The 21417-nt window shown below is 32.8% G+C and overlaps 1 protein-coding gene across 1 annotated transcript in view; it reads right to left on the reverse strand.

Moving 5' to 3' along the window:
• Window positions 1-21417, reverse strand: part of PCLO (piccolo presynaptic cytomatrix protein) — a 384943-nt gene that overhangs the window by 43333 nt on the left and 320193 nt on the right. The window contains exons 21-22 of the mRNA XM_082398709.1: window positions 9745-9886; window positions 5635-5708 (exon numbers count right to left, since the gene is read on the reverse strand). Coding sequence (XP_082254835.1) covers window positions 5635-5708; window positions 9745-9886 — 216 coding nt within the window. The remainder of the gene's footprint in view (window positions 1-5634; window positions 5709-9744; window positions 9887-21417) is intronic.

Here is a 21417-nt window from a genome sequence, read left to right on the forward strand (position 1 = left end):
AAAAAAAAACCCCACTTCAAATGATATACTAAATCAAATCTTGCTCTCTACCCTAAACCCCTCCACATCACATCCTTAGGTGATGTGCTTTCACACACTCAAGTATCTGAACACATGTGTGAGTAGACCTTAGCATATTTCTACAGTAGTACAGGTTTATTTGTTCTGGCCCACTGAAAATTGAAATTGAGTAATTAAATTCAGGCTTCCAAAGATACTTAAGAGAATAAATGATGTATTAGGGTTATTTGTTCTTTAAATGCACGCAGCCAGGCAAATTAAGCTTCATACAAAGTCACAATCCTAATGCCTGCTGCTAAAGCTTGTGAACACCTGGTTTAGAAGAAAAAGTGGGTCAAGTCAGTCACTGTATGTAATATACATGGATGCCCACCAGCAAAGATAACACTATTAGAAATTTTAAAAATGTGGGAAAGAACCAGATCGTCTATTTTGAGGGTATTCGAAGTTTTTAAGGTAAACTGGGAAAACACTTGTCAGACTTGGAAAGTCTAATGGATTTGATCTAAATCTTTATAGGAAGTGGTCTAGCTCTTCCAAGATTTTGTCTTGACTAATATCACTGTTTTGAATGGGATCCAAATGGCTCTCTCTTATATCCACTTCTCATTTAATAATAGCTACAATTTAAAGAACGTTAATCACGCGTCGCACATGGTCCTTACTCGCTCCTTACTTTGTGCACTTACTTAAACTGTGGGCGTTCAACCATTCATTAGTAGAGATAGCCCACAAGACTATTACTATTTTCCACTACAACTTAGGTCAGAATTCCAGAACTTTTGATTGATCTTATATTCTGACCCACTGAATTAATCTCATGCTAGGATTAAAATTTATGTCACTGCTGTACAGAAGATGTATCATTGTTAGAGAAAATGATTAAGAGGATAGTAGATTTTTAAAAATCAGAACCTAGAATAAGTAGACTTGCTCAATAAGTAGAATAAGGACACAGCTATTTAGCATTAAAAAAAAAATCTCAACGTGTTCAACACAAAATTTCAGTCCCACAAAACATTACTTTTTGCATTCTGTACACTATAATTCCAAAACAAGAATAAAAATTTTATGAAAACAGACTGTCTAAAGAAGATTACTTAAAATCTATGATATATGTCTGATTTAAAGTATGACCATCCTAGGGCATATCATTGTAGATCAATTTCACTTAGAGTGGACCAAGGTGTTCACAAAACAAAGTGCTTAGATAAAGGTTCAAGATGAAGTGGAATATTGCCATATTTACAATTTCAAGAAAACTGTACTAATCTACAAAGAGACGCTATTTTTCTGATGCTATGGTGAAGAATTAAAAGAGGAAAATTCTGGTCAGGAAACTATATGTTTAAAAACAAATTGAACTAACTGTTTTGTCTGTTCTTTGTTTTCCCATGAATTGGCTGTTTATGTTGACTGACAACAAAAGGAAGTGAAAGAAATCCTCTGGATCACTCAAAACTGACAAAATTTACATCATACATATACCTCAAGTCCAACACAAGGTTGAGTCCATATTTCTATGGGGACAAAACAAAATCTTACACTTTAAACTGGTATCTTCTTCTTATCTGCTTAGAACAAATAAATTTCTGTCTGATTCAATAATTTTCTCCCCAACCTGTGCCTATATATTCTTCTTAATGTAAAATTGTTCATAAAGGTTTTTTTTTAATATCTTTATTGGAATATAATTGCTTTACAATGGTGTGTTAGTTTCTGCTGTACAACAAAGTGAATCAGCTATATGTATACATATATCCCCATATCCCCTCCCTCTTGCGCCTCCCTCCCACCCTCCTTATCCCACCCCTCTAAGTGGACACAAAGCACCGATCTCCCTGTGCTATGCAGCAGCTTCCCACTAGCCATCCATTTTAAATCTGGTAGTGTATATATGTCAATGCTACTCTCTCACTTCGTCCCAGCTTCCCCTTCCCCCACTCCCGTGTCCTCAAGTCTGTCCTCTACGTCTGCGTCTTTATTCCTGCCCTGTCACTAGGTTCATCAGTGCCGTTTTTTTAGATTCCATATATATGCGTTAGCATATGGCATTTGTTTTTCTCTTTCTGACTTACTTCACTCTGTATGACAGACTCTAGGTCCATCCACCTCATTACAAATAACTCAGTTTTGTTCCTTTTTATGGCTGAGTAATATTCCATTGTATATATGTGCCACATCTTCTTTATCACACTTGTAATAAATGTTTAACATTTACTCTTCTCACTAGATTGTAAGCTCCATGAGGGCAGTCTGTCTTAATCATTGTATGTAGCACAGTACTTGGCACATAGCATTTGCTCAGTAAATATTGTTGTCTGACCATAGTTTAAAAGAAAACTATATTGAGATATTATTTTAGATTTCTTTTTTTTTAATTTCTTTTTTTTTTAGATTTCTTTTTAAAATTTACTAACGATATGAAAATTTTATTACATGAAGAGCATAGTGAAAAGGTCTTAATGAAATGATTTATAAAATGAATCTATACCAAGTATTTTGTCTCCTAATTTAGCTATTTCCTTTGATATGATCAGTACCAATTTGTTTTGTGTTTTTGTTATACTATTTCAAAGGAGGGGACTTTCTAGTGCATTAATTGTAAGTGTACACACTACACCCTGTGAAAAATAATACAGAAAAGCAAAGAAAGGTGAAAATGAAAAAGAATTTTTTCATAGATTTTGAAGACTCGACTAAATAAATGGAGAAATTTTGTGTTCCATTTTAAAGCTCCTACAAGTATAATGTATATTTACTTGGTATCTAAGTAAAATTTCTTCACTTGGGACTTTAATCATCACAGTACTTCACGTGGTACTTTTTTGTTTGTTGCTAGACATGGATGCTTTCTGACTCTGGCACGTGGCTAGGCCTAACTGAGATACCCCTCTCTGTTGTATGCTACTGTTCACGTGGGGGCAGGGACCCTGCTGCAGCCAGGGCACTGCTAGCCCACTGGCAGCCTCTCTGAGGCCAGAATATCCGTGTAGCTGGTCCAGGGTATACCTGCTGGATTTTGAAGTACAACTTTCCTATAAAGGTTTAATATTTATTACAGTTTTCTTTTTCGTATTATTAGCAATCTCTTATGTATCTCTTATAGAACTACTCATAACTTCACATAAATGCGTTACTTGTAAATTTGCTTATTGTCAAAATGTCATAAGTAACTCAGTCAAAAATAACTTGTCCAAAATATTGCTGCCAAAAGGGCATGACTCACATTACATTACATATTCCATATGGTTCCCATCCTCAACTCCCACCCCTCTGCTCAGTAACTAATCTGAGATTAACTGTTGATAAGGGTCAGTTCACTAAAATATAAACCCATTGACTCATAAGTTTAAATAAAATATAAAGCAGCCTATGACTGGCTTCTTCTTGGAAAACAAGCATGTTTTGTGTGGGACTGATAGGAAATAAGAAGGCAGCATTAGGATGAACAATTTCTATTCTTTTCAAATGTTAACATCTATACTAAAATAATTTTATTTATAAACTTCAAGGTTAAGAGAATGATGAAGTTAAGTAGCTAAAACTTTTGGGAAAAAGCGCCCATGAATTGCTTCTCTGTATACATGAAGTATAGAGTCAGATGAAAATCAATGGCCATTACCTTAATATAAGATTATATTGTTTATTCATTCACTTAAACATTCTTGAAGCAACTTTATGGGCAAGGCTTTCTGCTAAGTGCTGGGACACCAAGATGAATAAATCATAGCTCTGGTCTGAGAGTTGTTCAGCCTTATGAAGGAGACAGGCATAGAAATCGGTAAATTTAAGTCAAAGAACAATGATAACACAATATGAAAATTACGGTGTAAATAGGTACAGATTTTGTGAGTGATAGACAAGTATAGGAGGAGAGAGAGGAAAAACTGAATTCAGGGCATATGTAGTTTGATGCATCTATGGAATTTCCAGGTAAAGTATTGTACCAGCCCTATGCCTGTGCGCCCTTGGATGCATCTTTGGTCTTTCTCTGCCCTGCTTTCAAAAGAGCTGCTCCCTAGCATGTTTTCCAGGCTCCCCTGTTAGTTGGCTTCCAGCTGATTTGACCAGGCCCTGGCAGAGACTGGAGAAGGGGAGGAAGGGAGAAACTGGGATATTTCTCCCCATCCTTGTCTATCTCAATATATATTTCTATCTTTTGTTGTGTCTCTTCCTTACCTCCTGATCCCAGCAGACAGGCTTATCTTGGTTTCAGCTCTCCCTGTCCTCCAGCCTTTAGGGACAGTAGCTTTCTTCTGCTACCTCCCTACCCCCTGCTGGGTTTCTCAGCATCTTCCACGCATATATAATAATTGCCAGTCATAAATGTCCTATTTTTTAAATACATATATTTTTAATATGGTTTTTATTTTCTTGGTTCGGCACAAATGCCTGGTGGACACCTGAGTCTGAATTCCAGTGAGCTTGGATGGCAATCAACATGTAGACAAGAGTTGATGAGTTTATGCAGAAGGAAGATGGGTAAAAGGAATGGTGGATTGAGGATGGGACTGTGGGACCATGGCAACAAGTAGAGGAAGCACAGTCTTTGAATGAGTTCTAAGAAAATTTTTTAGTAGAACCAGAAATATGTGATATCTACTTAAGTCCACTAGGAAACTTAAGCATCACTTAGACCCAGCATTTTTCAGATCAGGTTTCTAAAGACAGAAAGATCAGGTCACCAGTCAAGACAAGATTTGAACCTTAAATCTGGGTTTCCTATTTCCCCATCGAATGTCCATATGGTACCATGCCATTAATCATTCTTTTTAATAGCGTGTGATTTGGCGTCATTTTCCTGGATTCAATCACTTGCTCTTACCTTGTATGATGTTTGCACTTCAGTTTCTTTTCATGTAAAACCAAGTACCTTCATAGGTAATTGTAAGAATTAAATGAGATAATATGTGAAAAGTAATTAGAATAGTGTTAAGTACTTAGAATAGTTAAAATTCTTGAGAGTGTAAGTTATGATGGATACCAGTGCTATCAGATCTTATCAAAACATTAGTTAAAATTTTTTTTAAACGAAGGATAAGTCATTGTGCATCTTAGAGATACTGATTATGTGTGGAAGAAAAGGATTTTTTTTTTTCATTTTGTAATACATTTATAATACTATTTAATAAAACAAAGTTTAATTTCAAATTAAGTTTTCACTTTAGAAGTTAGTTCAGTCATTATTTTTTCTATAAAAAGATTTTTACACCATTAGTTTCTTCTTAGTTCCACATTTTTAAGGCTTGCCATTGACTTAAATGAGGTTTCATGATTTTCTATTTGTATAGTATTTTAAACGAAAACATTTTTTTAAATTTCAAGATATTTTTTTCCCTGAGAAAGTCTTCAAGTTTCGTTCTGTAATCCTCATTCTTCTTTCCCTTTAAAATTTGTAGTTTCCCAAAGTGCTTAAATGTTAAATATGAATGTTAAATGAAGTGACAAAGTCATTCTAATTTAATAGATCATATGGATAATGGTGACTTATTTCCTAGTGCTTCTGGTATTAGTACTTAGAAATTAACATTCATATTAAAACAAAAACAAAGCAAACAGTATAGCATACAGATACAACCAAAATCCAGTGTATTGTAAACTGTAACTTACCTTCAGTGTCTGCTAGTCCTACGCCTACTCCTGGCTGTTTTATAGTCTCTTGCCCATTCTGCCCCATCTTTCCTCTGTTTAAAAAGGAAATAAAAGTTTATATATTCAATTATAATCCTAAATGCAAATGAGGAGTCCAAGTTTGCAAAAATAGAATGACATCATATATTCAGACCTGCAACAAATTACTTGAATGGCAAATGTTGTACAAACACAATAAATCACTCTATATCATGTTAATTTTAAAGTGGAAATTTGTTTATCATTCCTATTTAGTCCAAACATAGTACCTCAAAATTCAGTGTCCTGTTCATGGACTCATTTATCAAAGACATGACCATCATGAAATCTTCAAATTTTGTTTTAGAATTGTTTTTTTTTTTTTTTTTCCTGCCATTTTTAACTCAAGAAGGAGAAGGGTTTTTTATATCTTCACACTTTGTTATGATGAGTTGTATAGATCCTTTGGTGAGAAGGGAAATGTTGAATTGAATAATTTATAAATATAATATTGTAATTACATGGATTATTATTTCTTTCAGATCCATCCTGTATTTTCAGCTGTGTGTAGCACATTGGCTTTTGAAGTCATACAGCTTGGTTTCTACTTCTGGCTTTGCTACTTTATGCTATACGTCATGTAAGGTAAATCTTTTAATCTGGTGAAGACTATTTCTTCTATTGTAATTTAAGGATAGTAACATGAGCTACCATTTGGTTATGGGAAAATCACATGGAAAATGTATGTAAGTGCTTAGCATAGTGTCTGAAACATCATAATATTCAATAAATATAAAGTACTAATAGGTAGATATGTACATAACAGCTTTAGAATTCAGCCAAAGGCTGCAAACCATTTTTAATTTCAGCCTTAAACTTCTTGGAAGGCCAAACAGATGAAGATTTCATTATACTCTGAGCACTGTGGGTTCAGAATATTGATAACGTAAGAGCCAAAAGATTATAGGTCACTTCTTATTTCTTCAGAGAAAAAGCTACATGGCGTACAAAAGATTTGGAAGTTGCCTTTATATGTAGTTATATAAGATGTTCTAAAAAGATGGAATAAAAATGCTTAAGTGTTAGAAATGGTGCTTGAACAGAGGAATGTCTTGATACTATACTTGCTAGACAATAATTCAAACATAGCAGTATTTACTAACAATTCATTCTTACTCTTACAAAAATATTTAGTTTGCCCAACCAGATGAAAATGTAACCATACTTATTTCTTAAGACTCCAATTAGATCTTACTTGAAAACTGCTCTAAAGATCCTCTCATCATTCTACTGAAATGCTTCTGCACATAATGAAAGAGGAACTGATGTAAATTCAAAAATCATTTTATCTTGAAAGCCATTACATTGTTCCAAGACGACAATTCTAGGTCAAAGTTTTAAACACAAATTTTTATTTAGTGATTATGTGAAGGATAAAGTGCATGAAGAAATGTTATAAATTATATATATAATTATATATAGTTTGCATCTGAATATATACAAAAAATCTTGATTAAGCAATGCACAAAACTTCAATTTGTGTAATTACTTCAACGAGATTCAAGACAAAGAGTTGATAAATTAAAAAAAATTAACTTTGTCTGCCAGGATTAGACATGGAGAAAGCTTAATAACTTAGTAGCAATCTCACCTCTAGCAGTATACTATACAAGCAGAGCGGGCCAAAACACATCTTGTTACTGAGCCAAACTCAATTGAAAGTGAGGATCATTTTAGTAGTGCTAATCGAGTAGATGAGAGTACTGAAAAATTACTATCCTATACTATGCCAAACTTTAACAAAATAAGTATAATTTTTAGTAATTGTAATAAAAATTTTTTTTGATAATTTTTATTTGATCTTGAGGCCTACATTTCACATTTTAATGATGCTATTCAGCTGCAGTATTTGCTTCTAATGAAAACTGATTTTAACATTTGGTATTTAGCCAAAATGTGTATTAGGTGCATTTCTAAGATTATACAGAAAACTTGCTGCACTGTGAAGCTAAATGAAGTACAAAGGAAATGTAACTGTGGGTCATAAAGGATGCAGTTTTTCTGAATTCCCAATAAATAATCTTCATCTCAGAACATTCTGACTGCACAGGTTATAATTTATCTTTGTTAAACAATCACCAAATAGTTATTGAACACTTATGCTAGCCCAAGCAAAACTGTGTTAGATACAAAGAGAGATAGAAAAGAACCACCAAATACTGCTTTTTACTTATATCCTGTAATGCTTTAGAAAAGCAAATTTTCTTTGGGCTCATATGGCAAAAAACAAAAGCCTCCTACGCAGTTTTAAAAGCTTTTGATTTACAAGAGAAACAAGAAAATGGGAAAAAGCAAAATTGAAATGTGGTTTGTATGTAAAAAAACCAATCTACTTCCACTTCAGACATTCAGATATTGAGGAAATAATGTATTTTACGCTCTGAAAGTTATAACTTTATCATCAGTGTTAGATTATATATTTTGAAAGGTACAGATAAATTGGAAGGATAGTAAGTGATGTGTGGTGCAAAACCTTTACAAATTTATATGATATTCACAGCTTGGAGAGAGAGGAATGTAATGAATTTGTAGAAATTCTCTTCAGTTAAATTGGATCATCAGAGTCTGCGGACTAATGAGATCACACTCCTTTTAGAAATAACTGCCAATAAAAAAAGAACTGATTAAATACAAATAACTCCATTGAATCCACAGCCTAGGTCTCAAAAAAAATAGACAGATAATCCAATAATTAGTCAATTTAAGTAGGAAAAATGTAACCCAAAAATCACAAAATAAACACATTTTTCACCTTACAAATCCATTTTCCCCATTATTTTGCTTTTATAAACTTGAGCCATTATCTAAATATTAGAACTATTCTGGGGATCAAAAGGAATGGTTCATAAAAAACCGTGATATTAAAACAAGGAGAAATAGAAGTTCCACTCCCAGAGATGGTTTCACTTAACAGAGAAAATGAAAAAGACCCTCTAACAAGGGCCCAGACCAGGGATCTTCAAACTCACTTTGCAAAGGGCCAGACAGTGAATGATCTGAATGGTCCCTGTTGTAATTATACAAGTCTGCCCCTAGAGCACAGACAACATTAGGCAACACATCAGCAAACTGGTATGGCCGTGTTCCAATAAAAGTTAATACATGGACACTGAAATTTCAAATTCATGTAATTATCATGTGTCACAAAATGCTATTCTTCTGGGTTTTGGGGAAACATTTAAAAATGCAAAAGCCATTTTTAGTTCTTCACAGACCTTACAAAACCAGGCAGCAGGCTGGGCTCACCCTGGGCTAGATCCTGGAGTTGCATGGCCCAATGGTGTTTTTGAAAACTTAGAAAACTAGTTACTGGAGAAAGTCAGGAAGTTTAGATTTTGATATTGGAATAGAGATAACATATTTATCTTGGATTTATCTTGGATGCTGCTAGATTTTGCCACCAATATGACTAAACCCATTCTAACACATTTTAAATACAGTCTGCTTTAGTTTTGCATTTTATTTGCAATATGATTTTCTCGACGCTTAACGTATTATAAATTAACTTTATTCCAAGAGTATCTATTTGGGGACCTATGTACTGCTTGTTATTTGTTCTAGAAAATATGGATCCACTTCAAAACCTTCCATTTTAATGGTAGAGGAATTTATAGTTGAAAAGTCTATATGAGTAGCCCAATGTGCTATTTCAAATGTGATATATGAGTTCTTTAAATATGTTTAAATATCTCCTGATTCAAAATCAATTCATCTATGCATTATGCGATTAAAGCATCCATGCATTACTGCTGCTGAACTTGATTCAGGCATAGCTAAGCTATTATTATTTTAGCAGTTTTTCTATTAAATACAGAATGCACTGATTAGGTAGTCCTGGTGGTGACCAGCATTCATGCTTAGAATTCACTAAATTAATCCAATCTTTCCTGAACAGTCTATTTTCTACACAGGCATAAACAGTTGAAGAGCTTCAGGGACACTGACTCAGACTTGGATAATTATCTAGTTATTTCCTTTTCAATGTTAAGTAAAGCTTACTCATGAGGCTGTTAACTTTCCAGTGGGGGGGAAAAAAAAACCACCACTTACATCCTTGGAATAGGAAATAGATTAGTGTCCCCTGCAGTGCTGCTGCTTCCTTCACTGTCCACGCTATACCCACTGCCAAAGCTGCTGCCCGAGGAGCCAGTGGACACGGAGCTTTCTGCAGGCCGGTGATTGGTGGGTTTGGCTGCATGGTGTGGGAAGAGTCAACACCACAGTCAATCAATGAACCTCCCATTGATCTCCGAATGCATATTTATATGTTTTCTTCATTTACCTGTGTAAACAAACAGCTCTAGCAAGAACTCCACATCTCTTAACCTGCCTTTCATTTTCTTTTCCTTAACCAGTAACTCTCAGTGGCAACACTAAAGCCCTTGATTGTTTTTGTTGGATATAAAAGAAAAAAAAAATTAACTTCTAGGAATCAACCATCAGATTTTTAGACTGAGTTAAATAGTATTATTATTACTTGTGATTTCTTTATAGAGTATTGCAATAACGATATGGCAAACAAATAAGAATTGTGGCTATTTCATGGAGAAAGGAATTTAGGAAGACTTGGGTAGATAGAAATGATAGAATATGTGAAAATTGCTTAATTATTTCCCATATTAATAACCAGTAATTTGTTTTTCTCCTGAGAAGTGAAGATGCAAAATAGAATAGGTAATTTCAGGAAATGACTGAAAATCCTGGACTTGTTTGTATGTAGCTCTACCAACTACCTCCAGCAGGTTTTTAAATTTAAAGATATTTGTTTCCCCTTAGGCATGTCCTAGTTTATGACAGGGACTTGTTTTAAATAACCCATGAGTTTGATTTTTTATATATAAGAATCCATATTCCCATAGAAGAGTTATGAATTTGTGTTATAAATTATGCAGTAAGAGAATGGTAATATTGTTAGCAGAGTTCTAGATTAGAGATTTGGGAGGAAATTCTGTTGCAAAAGGAATGAAAAGAAGGCAAGTGTAGGCGATTGGGATTGACATGTATACACTGATGTGTATAAAATTGATGACTAATAAGAACCTGCAGGATAAAAAAAAAAACGAAAAAAACAACTAATACTAAACTTTCTTTGGGTTATTTGTATGGAAATATGTTAACATAAATGTTTCAGACATTACATGAAATTTCTAAAAATCTTATATGTTCTGGTGTAATGTTATAAATCATAATTCGTTATTACTTTAAAATGTATACCTCAGAAATAACTAAAAAAAAAAAAGGCAAGTGTTTGCTCTTTTTTTGTGGGAGTGGAGATTCTCTAGGCAAATTTTTGAAATTGTCGTTTGTCTTCTGCCACATGGTCAGAGTTTAAGAGCATGAGGTCTGATCACACGAATCTGGTTTTGAATCCCAACTCCTGCTGAAGTTAACTCTAGGTGGTCTCAGTTTCCTCATTTGAAAATAATGGGGTCAGTAAAGCCCCCCTCATAAGACTGTGATTATGAGGAGTGAGATAAAACAGGAACTCAGTAACTCACTCTTCTTTGTCTTGTGATTTAATTTGCTGTACCCCCAAGCTCTTCTTCAGGGCTTTATTGTCAATGGCTGTTCCTCACTGAACAGCGCACCTAGTCCCGGACAATGAATTCATCTTGATTCTCTTCTAATTTTAGGTGTATTCTAGGCTGCAAAATACTTAAGAGTCTCTCTCCTCCATAAATACTCTCCTCCTGTTCACTCAGGAGTTTCTCAAGCAGTTGGATAGATCCACACAACTGGGTAAAGAGTTGATAATCATTTAATGATTCTAAATTATCAATATTTTTCTTAAGGAAATGTATAAAAACACAATGACAATCCGGTGGAGTTTTAACCAATATACCCAAATAAAGTGAAAAGCGTAGATACTGTGAGGGAAATCATCTGAGGGGAGGAAACTCTCCATCAGATTAGCCAGGATCAAGTCTTGCAAAGGCTTTAGCTTTTCCTCACTTCTTCCCTTCTATTTCTGAACTAGCAGTTTCTCTAAAGCCACCAGAAATTTTCATACTATCTATTCCAGTGATAGTAGGATTCCTTTCCCAGAATAGAGAAGGAAGAAATGTTTGATAATTTGTTATATATCAGGTATCTATAAATTGGGAATAGCTAGTTAGAAAAGGGTCTGAATCCTGTTAAATAGCCAGTCACCAGTGAATTAAGAGTAACTCATAGGACTAGATTTCCAGGAAAAGAATAATAGTCATAATGTTTGTTTAATATTTTCTTCAACTTATGTAGAAGAAACCCAGCTGACGTACTTAGTGTTAAAGATCTTTTAAAAGGATAAGTTAAAAAATGTAAAGGTAATATGACTGATATAAAATTATGAACATTATAAAGAAGATTAAACTGTATAACCAACCACATAATGAGTCAGATAAGTCAACTGATTGTAAACAAGGAAAAGCTATCATACCTTTTGATTGTCATTATATAATCCAACCTACTAGATTGTTAATAATTTTTAGTATGATATTGAATGTAAAAATTTAATTTCATCAACTGAAAAATCTCAATTTACCATTTTCAAAGACAAACCTTAATTAACAGACATTAATTTTAAAATCAATTTATGTTTACTAATTTAAAACTTTTTTTTATCCCAGAGCAATCTTACAATATATCAAAATATCCACATTATAGAAATGATGTCTTCTTATTTACATATCAAAATATCCAATCTTTTCTTTTGCAAACTTTGATTTTACCTGATGCAATTTCTAGTTCTATTCCTCTTCTGGGAAATTTGAGAAATGTGAACAGAATGTAAAACAATATAATAATAGAAAAGGAACAAGGATAGAAATAAATTTAAGGAAAGCCAGTTTTGTCATACTGCCTAGGTGAATAGAAATTTCATTTGGAAAACCTGTGCAAGTGTTGTCAATATTTTAAATGCAAACAAGTAATAGTTTATAAGAAATATTACAAGAAAGAAAACTAAATATAGGGAACATATACATATTTCAGAATAAGTCTAAGTCTACCTTAACATCTTTGCAAAACAAAATTACATGTAATGTTGAATCTAAAGAAATTTTCGACGGTTAGGTGAATAATTCAAATGAGTCTAGATATTTGGCATTATCTCAAAACATCTGGTGCATGACTGAATTTTTTTATACTTAACCTGGTATGTAAGCGTAGAGATAGATAGCCTGACATTTAGTTTCTGAAAATGACTTAAACTAAAATGCAGAGTGGATCTTCCCTGTACAGGGCTATATATACATAGCATAAAATGAGATTAAAAATACAGAAATGATGAGGTTTTGATAAGCTGGTGCTAAGAGTCCAAATATTTTAAAAGTTCTTTTTCAGTTACTTGAAACAACATGTCTATTTGCTAATTTCTTTTAATTGAATCGGCCCCCACATAAGAAACCATCAACTCAATTAAACTGAACTAAATCTGTATTACTGCGAACTTCTTAATGAATAAAGTGCTTTTAGGATTTAATATTGGAGGCCAGATCGTATGCAATTTCAAGACATCTCATGATTTCAGTCAAATTCTTTAGTTTGCCTCTTGAAGTCCTTTATCGTCTGCTCCTTTCCATATGTACCTCCCATAATTTTCCTTTGTATACCCTTCATTGAAGCCCATTCAGACCACTCACTCTGAATCCCTATGGTTTGGCTTTTTTTCTCCTGAGCTCTAGCCAAGCCTCTTCTTTCCAGTTTTGTTATACCCTCCTCTGACCCTGTCACTTTCTCATATCTAAATTATACTCATCTGGAAAGGCTCAGCTCAGATAGAACCTGCTTCATACAGTTTCCTCATCTTTACAATCAGAAGTGAACTTCTATACCTAGACTCTCATAGCACATAATTTTTGTCTTTTATGGCAATTGTCACTTTCTATCTTTAATTGTAGTTGTCACATTCATGTGGCTATTGGAAACAGAGCCTACCTATGTTTGCTCCATGGTAGCCTTCTTAAAAGCTTAATCCTGGGACTATGCTTAAGCAATATTTAATAAATTGACAGTAAAATTATAATAATAACATATTAATAATTCTTTCCTTTAACCAAACAACTTAAAACATCTGAGTGATTTAGTAGATTTTTCATTTTTAATCCAGTTCTGTTGATACAAATCAAAAAAATCTCATCAAAGATGCCACAATATAGGTTTTTTTTTTAACCCCACGTTCTTTGTCAATGAAATTTTGGGTAACCTAGTTTTTATTGGTAGCTTTTAAAATCAGAGATTCAACTTTAATCTGTCATAGTGTATATAAAAATGTGATCACTCAACCAGATATTCTGTTATCCCAATTCCCTCAAAACTGGTTTGACTGAAAGAAATATTTAATGATAATACATGAAACATGGGAGAGCAGAGACTTATGAATTAAAAAAATTCATAACAGACCATGAATATTATATATATATTTCCAAATTGAAGTGACAAAATAATTTGTATGGTAACATTCCATGGGAGGCACTAGATGATGCTAATACAGATACTAGTACTTAGGCTGATTGCACCTCTTGGTATACAGACAGGTGGTGAGCTCCGGTTTATATTTCAGTGTAATGTCTCTCTTTCTATGTTCTTGTAGAAAATATTATTTTAAAACATTAAAACTAAATATGACTTTCTATAATTTTATGATTTCAAAATGAACAATTTAAAAATATTCTATCTGCTTTATTTTTCCAAATCTTGAAATCAGAATTTCAGAAATCATGTATTATGCACCTGTGTATTACATATGAAAATATTTATTTTACATTAGAATTGAGATTTAATAATGAAAAACATGTTTGGAGCCATTTTCTTAAAGAGTTACATTTTGGGGGGCCTACTTTATTTTTGAATTTTTTTTTATTTGTACTATTAAGTACCAACTAGAAAAAAGAATGTATCATATAAATATGTGATGGAAGAAGTCCACTCTTATAGACAGCGTCCCTATACGCTAGAAGAATAAATACTAGCGTGTTGAATCATTTTGTGACTCAGTTATTGAGCGGGCATTTCAGGTAAACAAATTTTATTTTCTGTGAGGCAATTTAATGTTTTAAATTATTCTTTGACCTCTTCATTTTCTGCAGCTGCTACGTGGTTAGAAAACATTTTATTACTCCTCTGTGGCTAAACTTAATTAAACCTGGTAGTGTCTCTTTGACTGCACATCTGTCTTCAATTAGTTGGCTCTGTTTATTTTTCCCCTCTACTATATATACATACTTAAAAAATGCAGAACTATCACTGTGCCTACCACACGATGGCAGCACCATGTGCAAAGTCTCGGATCAGAATTGTAGATGATTTTATAATTGTGGAATCATGGAAATTAAAAGCTGGTAAGGACTCTAAAGATAACCTGTTCCAGAACCATCATCTTGCTTATAGAAAAACTAAGCCCTGGAAAGTTTAAGTGACTTGTTCCAGGTCACAAATCAAAACTAAAAAGTGCTCATCCACTTTTCTATCATATTGAATTGTCTCAAATTAAGAGAGGTTGCCTACCTTAGAATTCAGTGCTTGGAATGTATGAAGCCTCACTTCCATTGGTTTTATATCTTTGGTCTAGCTCAGAGGTATTTCCAAATATTTCAGGAGTAATTTATTATGTAGGTAACCTGTAATTTCCCAAATTACTTGGTTGATGCAGTATTAGCATTACCTTCATAGATACAATGTATAGGATTTTAGGATCAACTGCTTGAAATTAAGAGAAATCAATCAATAATTCTTTTGTTTATTCCAATAGTATAATGATGGAACTGAAATAACTACCTGGCTATTTTAGAAATTATATACTTATAGCATGCTTTTTTTTTTGGTTCTTTAGCTAGTTTAATTTAGCTGGTATTAACTTTAGTGACCTTTTCTACTTTATCTCCTTTACCTTTCACTCTTTCTATTTATCTATCTATCTACCTTTTATTACTGCTGTTGTTTTAGTTGTTATATTTACTAAAGAGATTTTGCAGTTTTATCTCATTTGTTGATTGGATTTGGATGTAGCCCTGAAAAATGTCAACTTTTGCTTTCCACTGTTACCAGCACTGTTGGTAGGTTTCCCCTTGAATTATGTGCAATAACATTTTAGGTTTTCTACTATCATCCAGGGGTATTAAGAAGGGGTGTTGCATCTTACAAGGACTTTAGAAATTTAATATACTTTATTTCTGAATTTACTTCAGTATATTCATTATCCAATTTGGAAAAATTTAAAGGAAGACACTAGAAAAATGGCATAGGTAGCTTCAATACAACCATTTGTAGGAGTGTTCACATACCTCCAAATTACAAGTTTTCACAAATAAAAGTATTTAAAATAGACAACTCTGATTTCTACAATATATCAGTGATTTGTAAACCCTTGGGTGGTGTCAGTGAAAGGAAGGATGCCATTGAAATATTTTTTAAATGAAAAATTATTGGTGATTATATTACCTCTCTCCCAGGGTCGTTGAGGATGAAATTAACACTAACACTGGGCTTGGTCACTCAGAAAAAATAATTATATATATCAGAAAGTTATAACAAACTTATAAAAATCAAAATATGTCCCTCAAGATATTCCATATTATTCACATAGTAGCTTCTTTCAGAGAGGGAGATGAAGATGCGATGCCTCTATTTTCTATGTCCTGGGAAAGGTTGGTAAAGCTTTAAATCATGTTCGCACTCTTCCCTCTCCATCCACATTGGCCTTACAACTGACTTTTTCAAGACATTTTAATAATCAGTTCAATCTTTTTTGATCTAATGCATCACCATTTTGCAGCTGTCTCCCATTCACTCCCTAGCTTTATGGATAATAGGATCAATGATCACTTTAGGGAACAAAAGTAATAGCATATAACTTCAATACAACACGTATTTGAAATGAGAGTAAAGTTAGCTTAATAACATGGTAGAGAGGATTTTTTTCTTACATAAATACAATATGTGATGGCTCAGTGTACTATAGTTCTTGCATTTATGCTACAATGTTGCCTTTTAAGTGTGTCTTCCTTTCTAAAGGTGTTTTTGGTTCAGAACTTATTTTGGAAGAAGACACTTTAAATACAGTTTAAGTGGGGACCAAAATTTCAGAGTAAATAATGGATAAAAGTTTGATTAAGACATCATAAAGAAAGTAAATTCATTTTATCTTTAATAAGTTTAGTTTATAATTCCAGCTATGTCCAAATAAATAGAATGAACAAAGAGTTTATCAAGGACCAAGTTTTGGTTGTGTGCTAAAAAAATGCTAACACAATTAAGATCTTTACCTTTAAATAACACAATAAAGATCTCTACCTTTAAAAGATTAATAGTAAGAAGAATCATATTTGAAAGAAAAAAATATTCAAGATCTACATCAATTTTTCAAGGGCAACTCAATTTTTCAATATTTATTTCATTCTCCTTTGAAACTGAAATATTCTCACAGTTTGCTTGCAAAACAAGCGGTCCTGTTTGAGTGAAAGTAATTATAAAAATAGTTTTGAAAAATGTTCTTACATAATCCTGAAACTGATCACCTAGATCATGAATACTAAGATAACAAGGATGTTATCTTTAAACGGAATCCAAATAATTTGATTTATATAAAAATCCTGCCCAAAGGAGACATTTCCAGTGTAAACAAATACAAATTAATAATAGCATACTGATTTATATGGCTAATGCTACAACAAACACTGAGTATTATTTTTCATATCATTCAAATTTAGTCAATGGCCATAAAGTAAAGAGGAATTTGGACAATTATTTGGTAAACACATGTCCAGTCCCATGGAATCCAACATCTCTAATTAATTTCATTAATATTCCTACCTTCTCCAAATAGATCATTTTCAAACACTTTCTCTCCTCCTATACTTGGTTATAGCCCAGTGAACTGTAAAGATTACGAGAGAGAACCAGACCAGAACAAATAGCAAAATAATTCTGTTTTCAGGTATTTCTAAACATGATGGTGTCTGTGCATATAAACTTAAGTCAATGACTAATTGCAATGTTCTACTTCAATTTCAGTTGAAGACAGACAAAACGCATGCTTTTGTCATTCTTCAAATTTTTCCCACATATCTTTAATTGGTTATTTGATAAATATTACTATGATGGGAGATTTATGGGGACAGTGATTTTTGTCTATTGTGTCCACTGCAGAATCACTAACACTTTGAAGAGTTTCTGAAACATACTATTCGTTAAAAAAAAATGTGTGTATGAATGTGAATAAATGATGAGCAACTAATATGGGTAATTCAGATAATGTTTTCTGTAAATGATAAATACATATTTTCAGAATTCCCTTTTTAGCTTTAATTATTTAAAAACACAATAAATTATATGTTTGAAATTAAGGATCAAGGATTAGGTAAGAGGTAAGAAACTTAACGTTTCCACAAATTTGAATCAAAGTGATGATCTTCAGTGTTTCTATTGTTATTTATGCCAACAATGAATTTGCAATGAATAGGACCACTAATATAGATAATACAATAGAAGATTAAAGAAACAAATAATTTATAAATGTTTTTCCAATAAATTTTATCATCAAAATAAGGATACAAATAAAACGTATTCTACCTTTGTAATACTCCCTCTCATCCTACCTTAGGCTAGGAACAACTTGATTAAAGTTGATAGACAACTTACCAGTCAAACTGCAAATGTAAATAATGAATATGGGCATATAATCATAACTTAATCTAAATCATGCCCAAAAAATATCTAAAATAAAAATACAAAATAAAAAATCATTTGTCAATCTTAAATTACAAATGAACATTAAATAAGAAAAGAAAGTAGGGGTGCCAAAATGCAATACAAGATATAAAAGGCATAGAAAATTTAGAGGCAAATATGATAATTATATCTTGTAAGAAATTTGTAATTATCCAACATCATTGACTATTGGAAAAATTATGATTGTGCCCAGGTATAGATCAGTGGCTCTTAAATATTTTGGTCTTAAGACCCCTTTTCCAGTCTTAAACATTGTTGAATTTCTTAAAGAACTTAGCTTTATGTGAGTTATATCTATCAATATTTATCATATTCAAAATTAAGAAAAATTTAACATAAGCAGTTGACAAATACATATTCCATTAGCCATCAAAGCAATGATGTCATGACATCTCATGGAAATGTAGGAAAAGTCCACTGCACACTAAGGAAGGAATGAGAGTAAAAAAGGCAAATAACATCTTAAGAGTCTTAAGAATTTTTTGACCTTGTAGAGTCCTGAAAAGGTCTCTGGGACACCTAGGGATCAATGGACACACTTTGAGAATCACTGGTCTACATCTACAGTGATGAAAATGAAGTATGAACTGTGAAAATGAAAAAAAAAAAAACAATTAGCACCAACTTTTTTTGACAATCATCTTAAACCAGTATATACATGACAATCATTCTATGGTGTCTTTTATTTTTTTATTTTCTGCACTAAAAAAATCAAGTTCTAACACCTTACTTGAAAAGATTTATTATTATTATCAGCACCCTTTTAATTTCTCTAAGCTTCTTCAGAATTTGTTTCACCCAGAACTTCGCAACTCTAGAATTATAAGGTCTGAATTAAATATTATATGTATCATAAAAATTTGCTTGTCTCTTCTATTTTTGCCTAAAAAACCCCACACAAATCTATATTACACAGAAATCCAGAGTAAATAATGAAATTTGGCAGGCATGAAACAATGCAAATTCTTCCCAAAACGGCTTTTCTCTACATTGTCTCTTCAATTTTCTTGTACATTAATAGTTGGATGGAGCCAAAGTAGTTATTTACTTTAAAAATGTCAGTAGCAATGAGAATGCTTTACAGTAAACTAAAAGTATATAAAGTATATATATATCCATATAGAAATAAATTTGAATTGTGTAGTATAAAAATTACATTTTCTCTCTCTCTAGATTCCGAACTCATTTTACCTAAAGAGTCAGATAAAAATATAATGTGACCTCTATGTATAACTGAATCACTTTGCTGTATACCAGAAACTAACACAACATTGTAAATCAACTATACTTCAAAAATTTTTTTTAAATAAAAATAAAAGCTATAAGATCTCTGAAAAAAAATAATGTGACCTATAGAACTTAAAATAATGTAGTTTTTAGTTTCAAATGTCTTAATGAGGAAAAGTAGATTTTGCTTCTGTGTCCTTTTAAGAATAAAGTAGAAGTAGAAATTTTATTCCATTGTCTTTCTTATGTTTAGAAATAGGGACCTACCTCCTGACTTTTTTCTTTTTAAAAAAAATTTTTTTTTTGGCCGCACTTTGAGGCTTGTGGGACCTCAGTTTCCCAACCAGGGATTGAACCTGGGCCCTTGGCGGTGAGAGTGTGGAGTCATAACCACTGGACCACCAGGGAATTCCTACCTCCTGATTTTCATCAAGCATTTTCTTCTTAAAAACTTATCTGTTCTTATTTGATTTGTAATATTAATATTTTGATTAGGTTCTGTTCAAATGATCATTTAATTAATTTTATCTTTCAGTATTTTAAAACACATTGATGTATAAAGCTATGGTTCTGTCTACATTATTTCTCTTTATACATCTGAAAACCATAATACCCCAATCAAAATATTGCTGAAATGTTTTCATTTGAAATCCGAAAGTTTTTTTTTGTCACCTCAATGATTAAAATATATATTTACAGACTTAACAAAGTAATAAAATTTAAAAAAGGCTATTTTTCAGTCTGACTCATTAGACATAAAGATTCCTTTCATTCTATCCCATCCCCATATGTCCCCCTCCCTCCCAAAGATTATCTTGCACAACAGAGAATGGGTGAAATATCATGATTTTACATAATGTAGTACATTCGGATGAAAAGTGGGAAAAAAATCAAGTAATTCATGGATAGATATCTGGAATTAGGCAATGTTGTTAAGTAGCTACCTATTAGCCTTTGGCATTCCTCCACCTCTCCCCAGGTGGCATTTCATCCAGTTCCAGGATCCTTCCTACCCAGGTGATCACATTCCCAGCCCCAAGCTCAGATTGTACCCTCTGTCCATGGTCCCACACTGTGTCCCCATCAGCCTTCTCATGCTCCATGCTTCTCATTTCTTTCCTCCATCAGCATTTACTTGCCTGTCTCATTTGCTCTGGGTCCTGCTCTCTGCTGGTAATTTGGTAAATTAACTTTTTGAAAATAAATTTGTTTATACCTAAAATAAAATAATTTGCAATCAAAAAAGTAAGTTTAACTTTGTTAAAGACATGTCATAAATAGCATTTAAGGGACTTTGACATGTTAAAAATTAGGCCTTTCTCTTCTCGGATCATGTATTAATAGTCCCGCTCAATCATATAGGCCCATAGTTAGATCACGTGACAAAGGCACAGCAAACTGAAGCCAAGTTTGATACTTAGATAGGCCAGTTGGTCCTGCTATTCATGTCAGATGAAATGAACATAGAAGTCCTCAGTATGAACCAGTAGTTCTTTACGTGGATGGCTTGACACACTCATGGCTACTACTAGAAAAGAACAAAAGTATCCATTGATGATACGTCAGTGAATTCACCTTTGGGAAGGAAGGTGCATAAACAAGAGACAGTGTCATATGTTCAGAGCTATATATTTACTGTCTGTGCCTCTGCATGTGCAGCAGAGATATTTCTGGCAATGAATGTGAAATGACTATAGAAAGATTTGAAAATGCATAACCAACCTTTCTAAGAAAATACGGAAACTCTTAAAAACCCAAAACTTTAGAAGAACACTTTGATTTTCACAG

The sequence above is a fragment of the Balaenoptera borealis genome, assembly GCF_965194805.1.
Source record: "Balaenoptera borealis genome assembly, chromosome: 7".
NCBI lineage: Eukaryota > Metazoa > Chordata > Mammalia > Artiodactyla > Balaenopteridae > Balaenoptera > Balaenoptera borealis.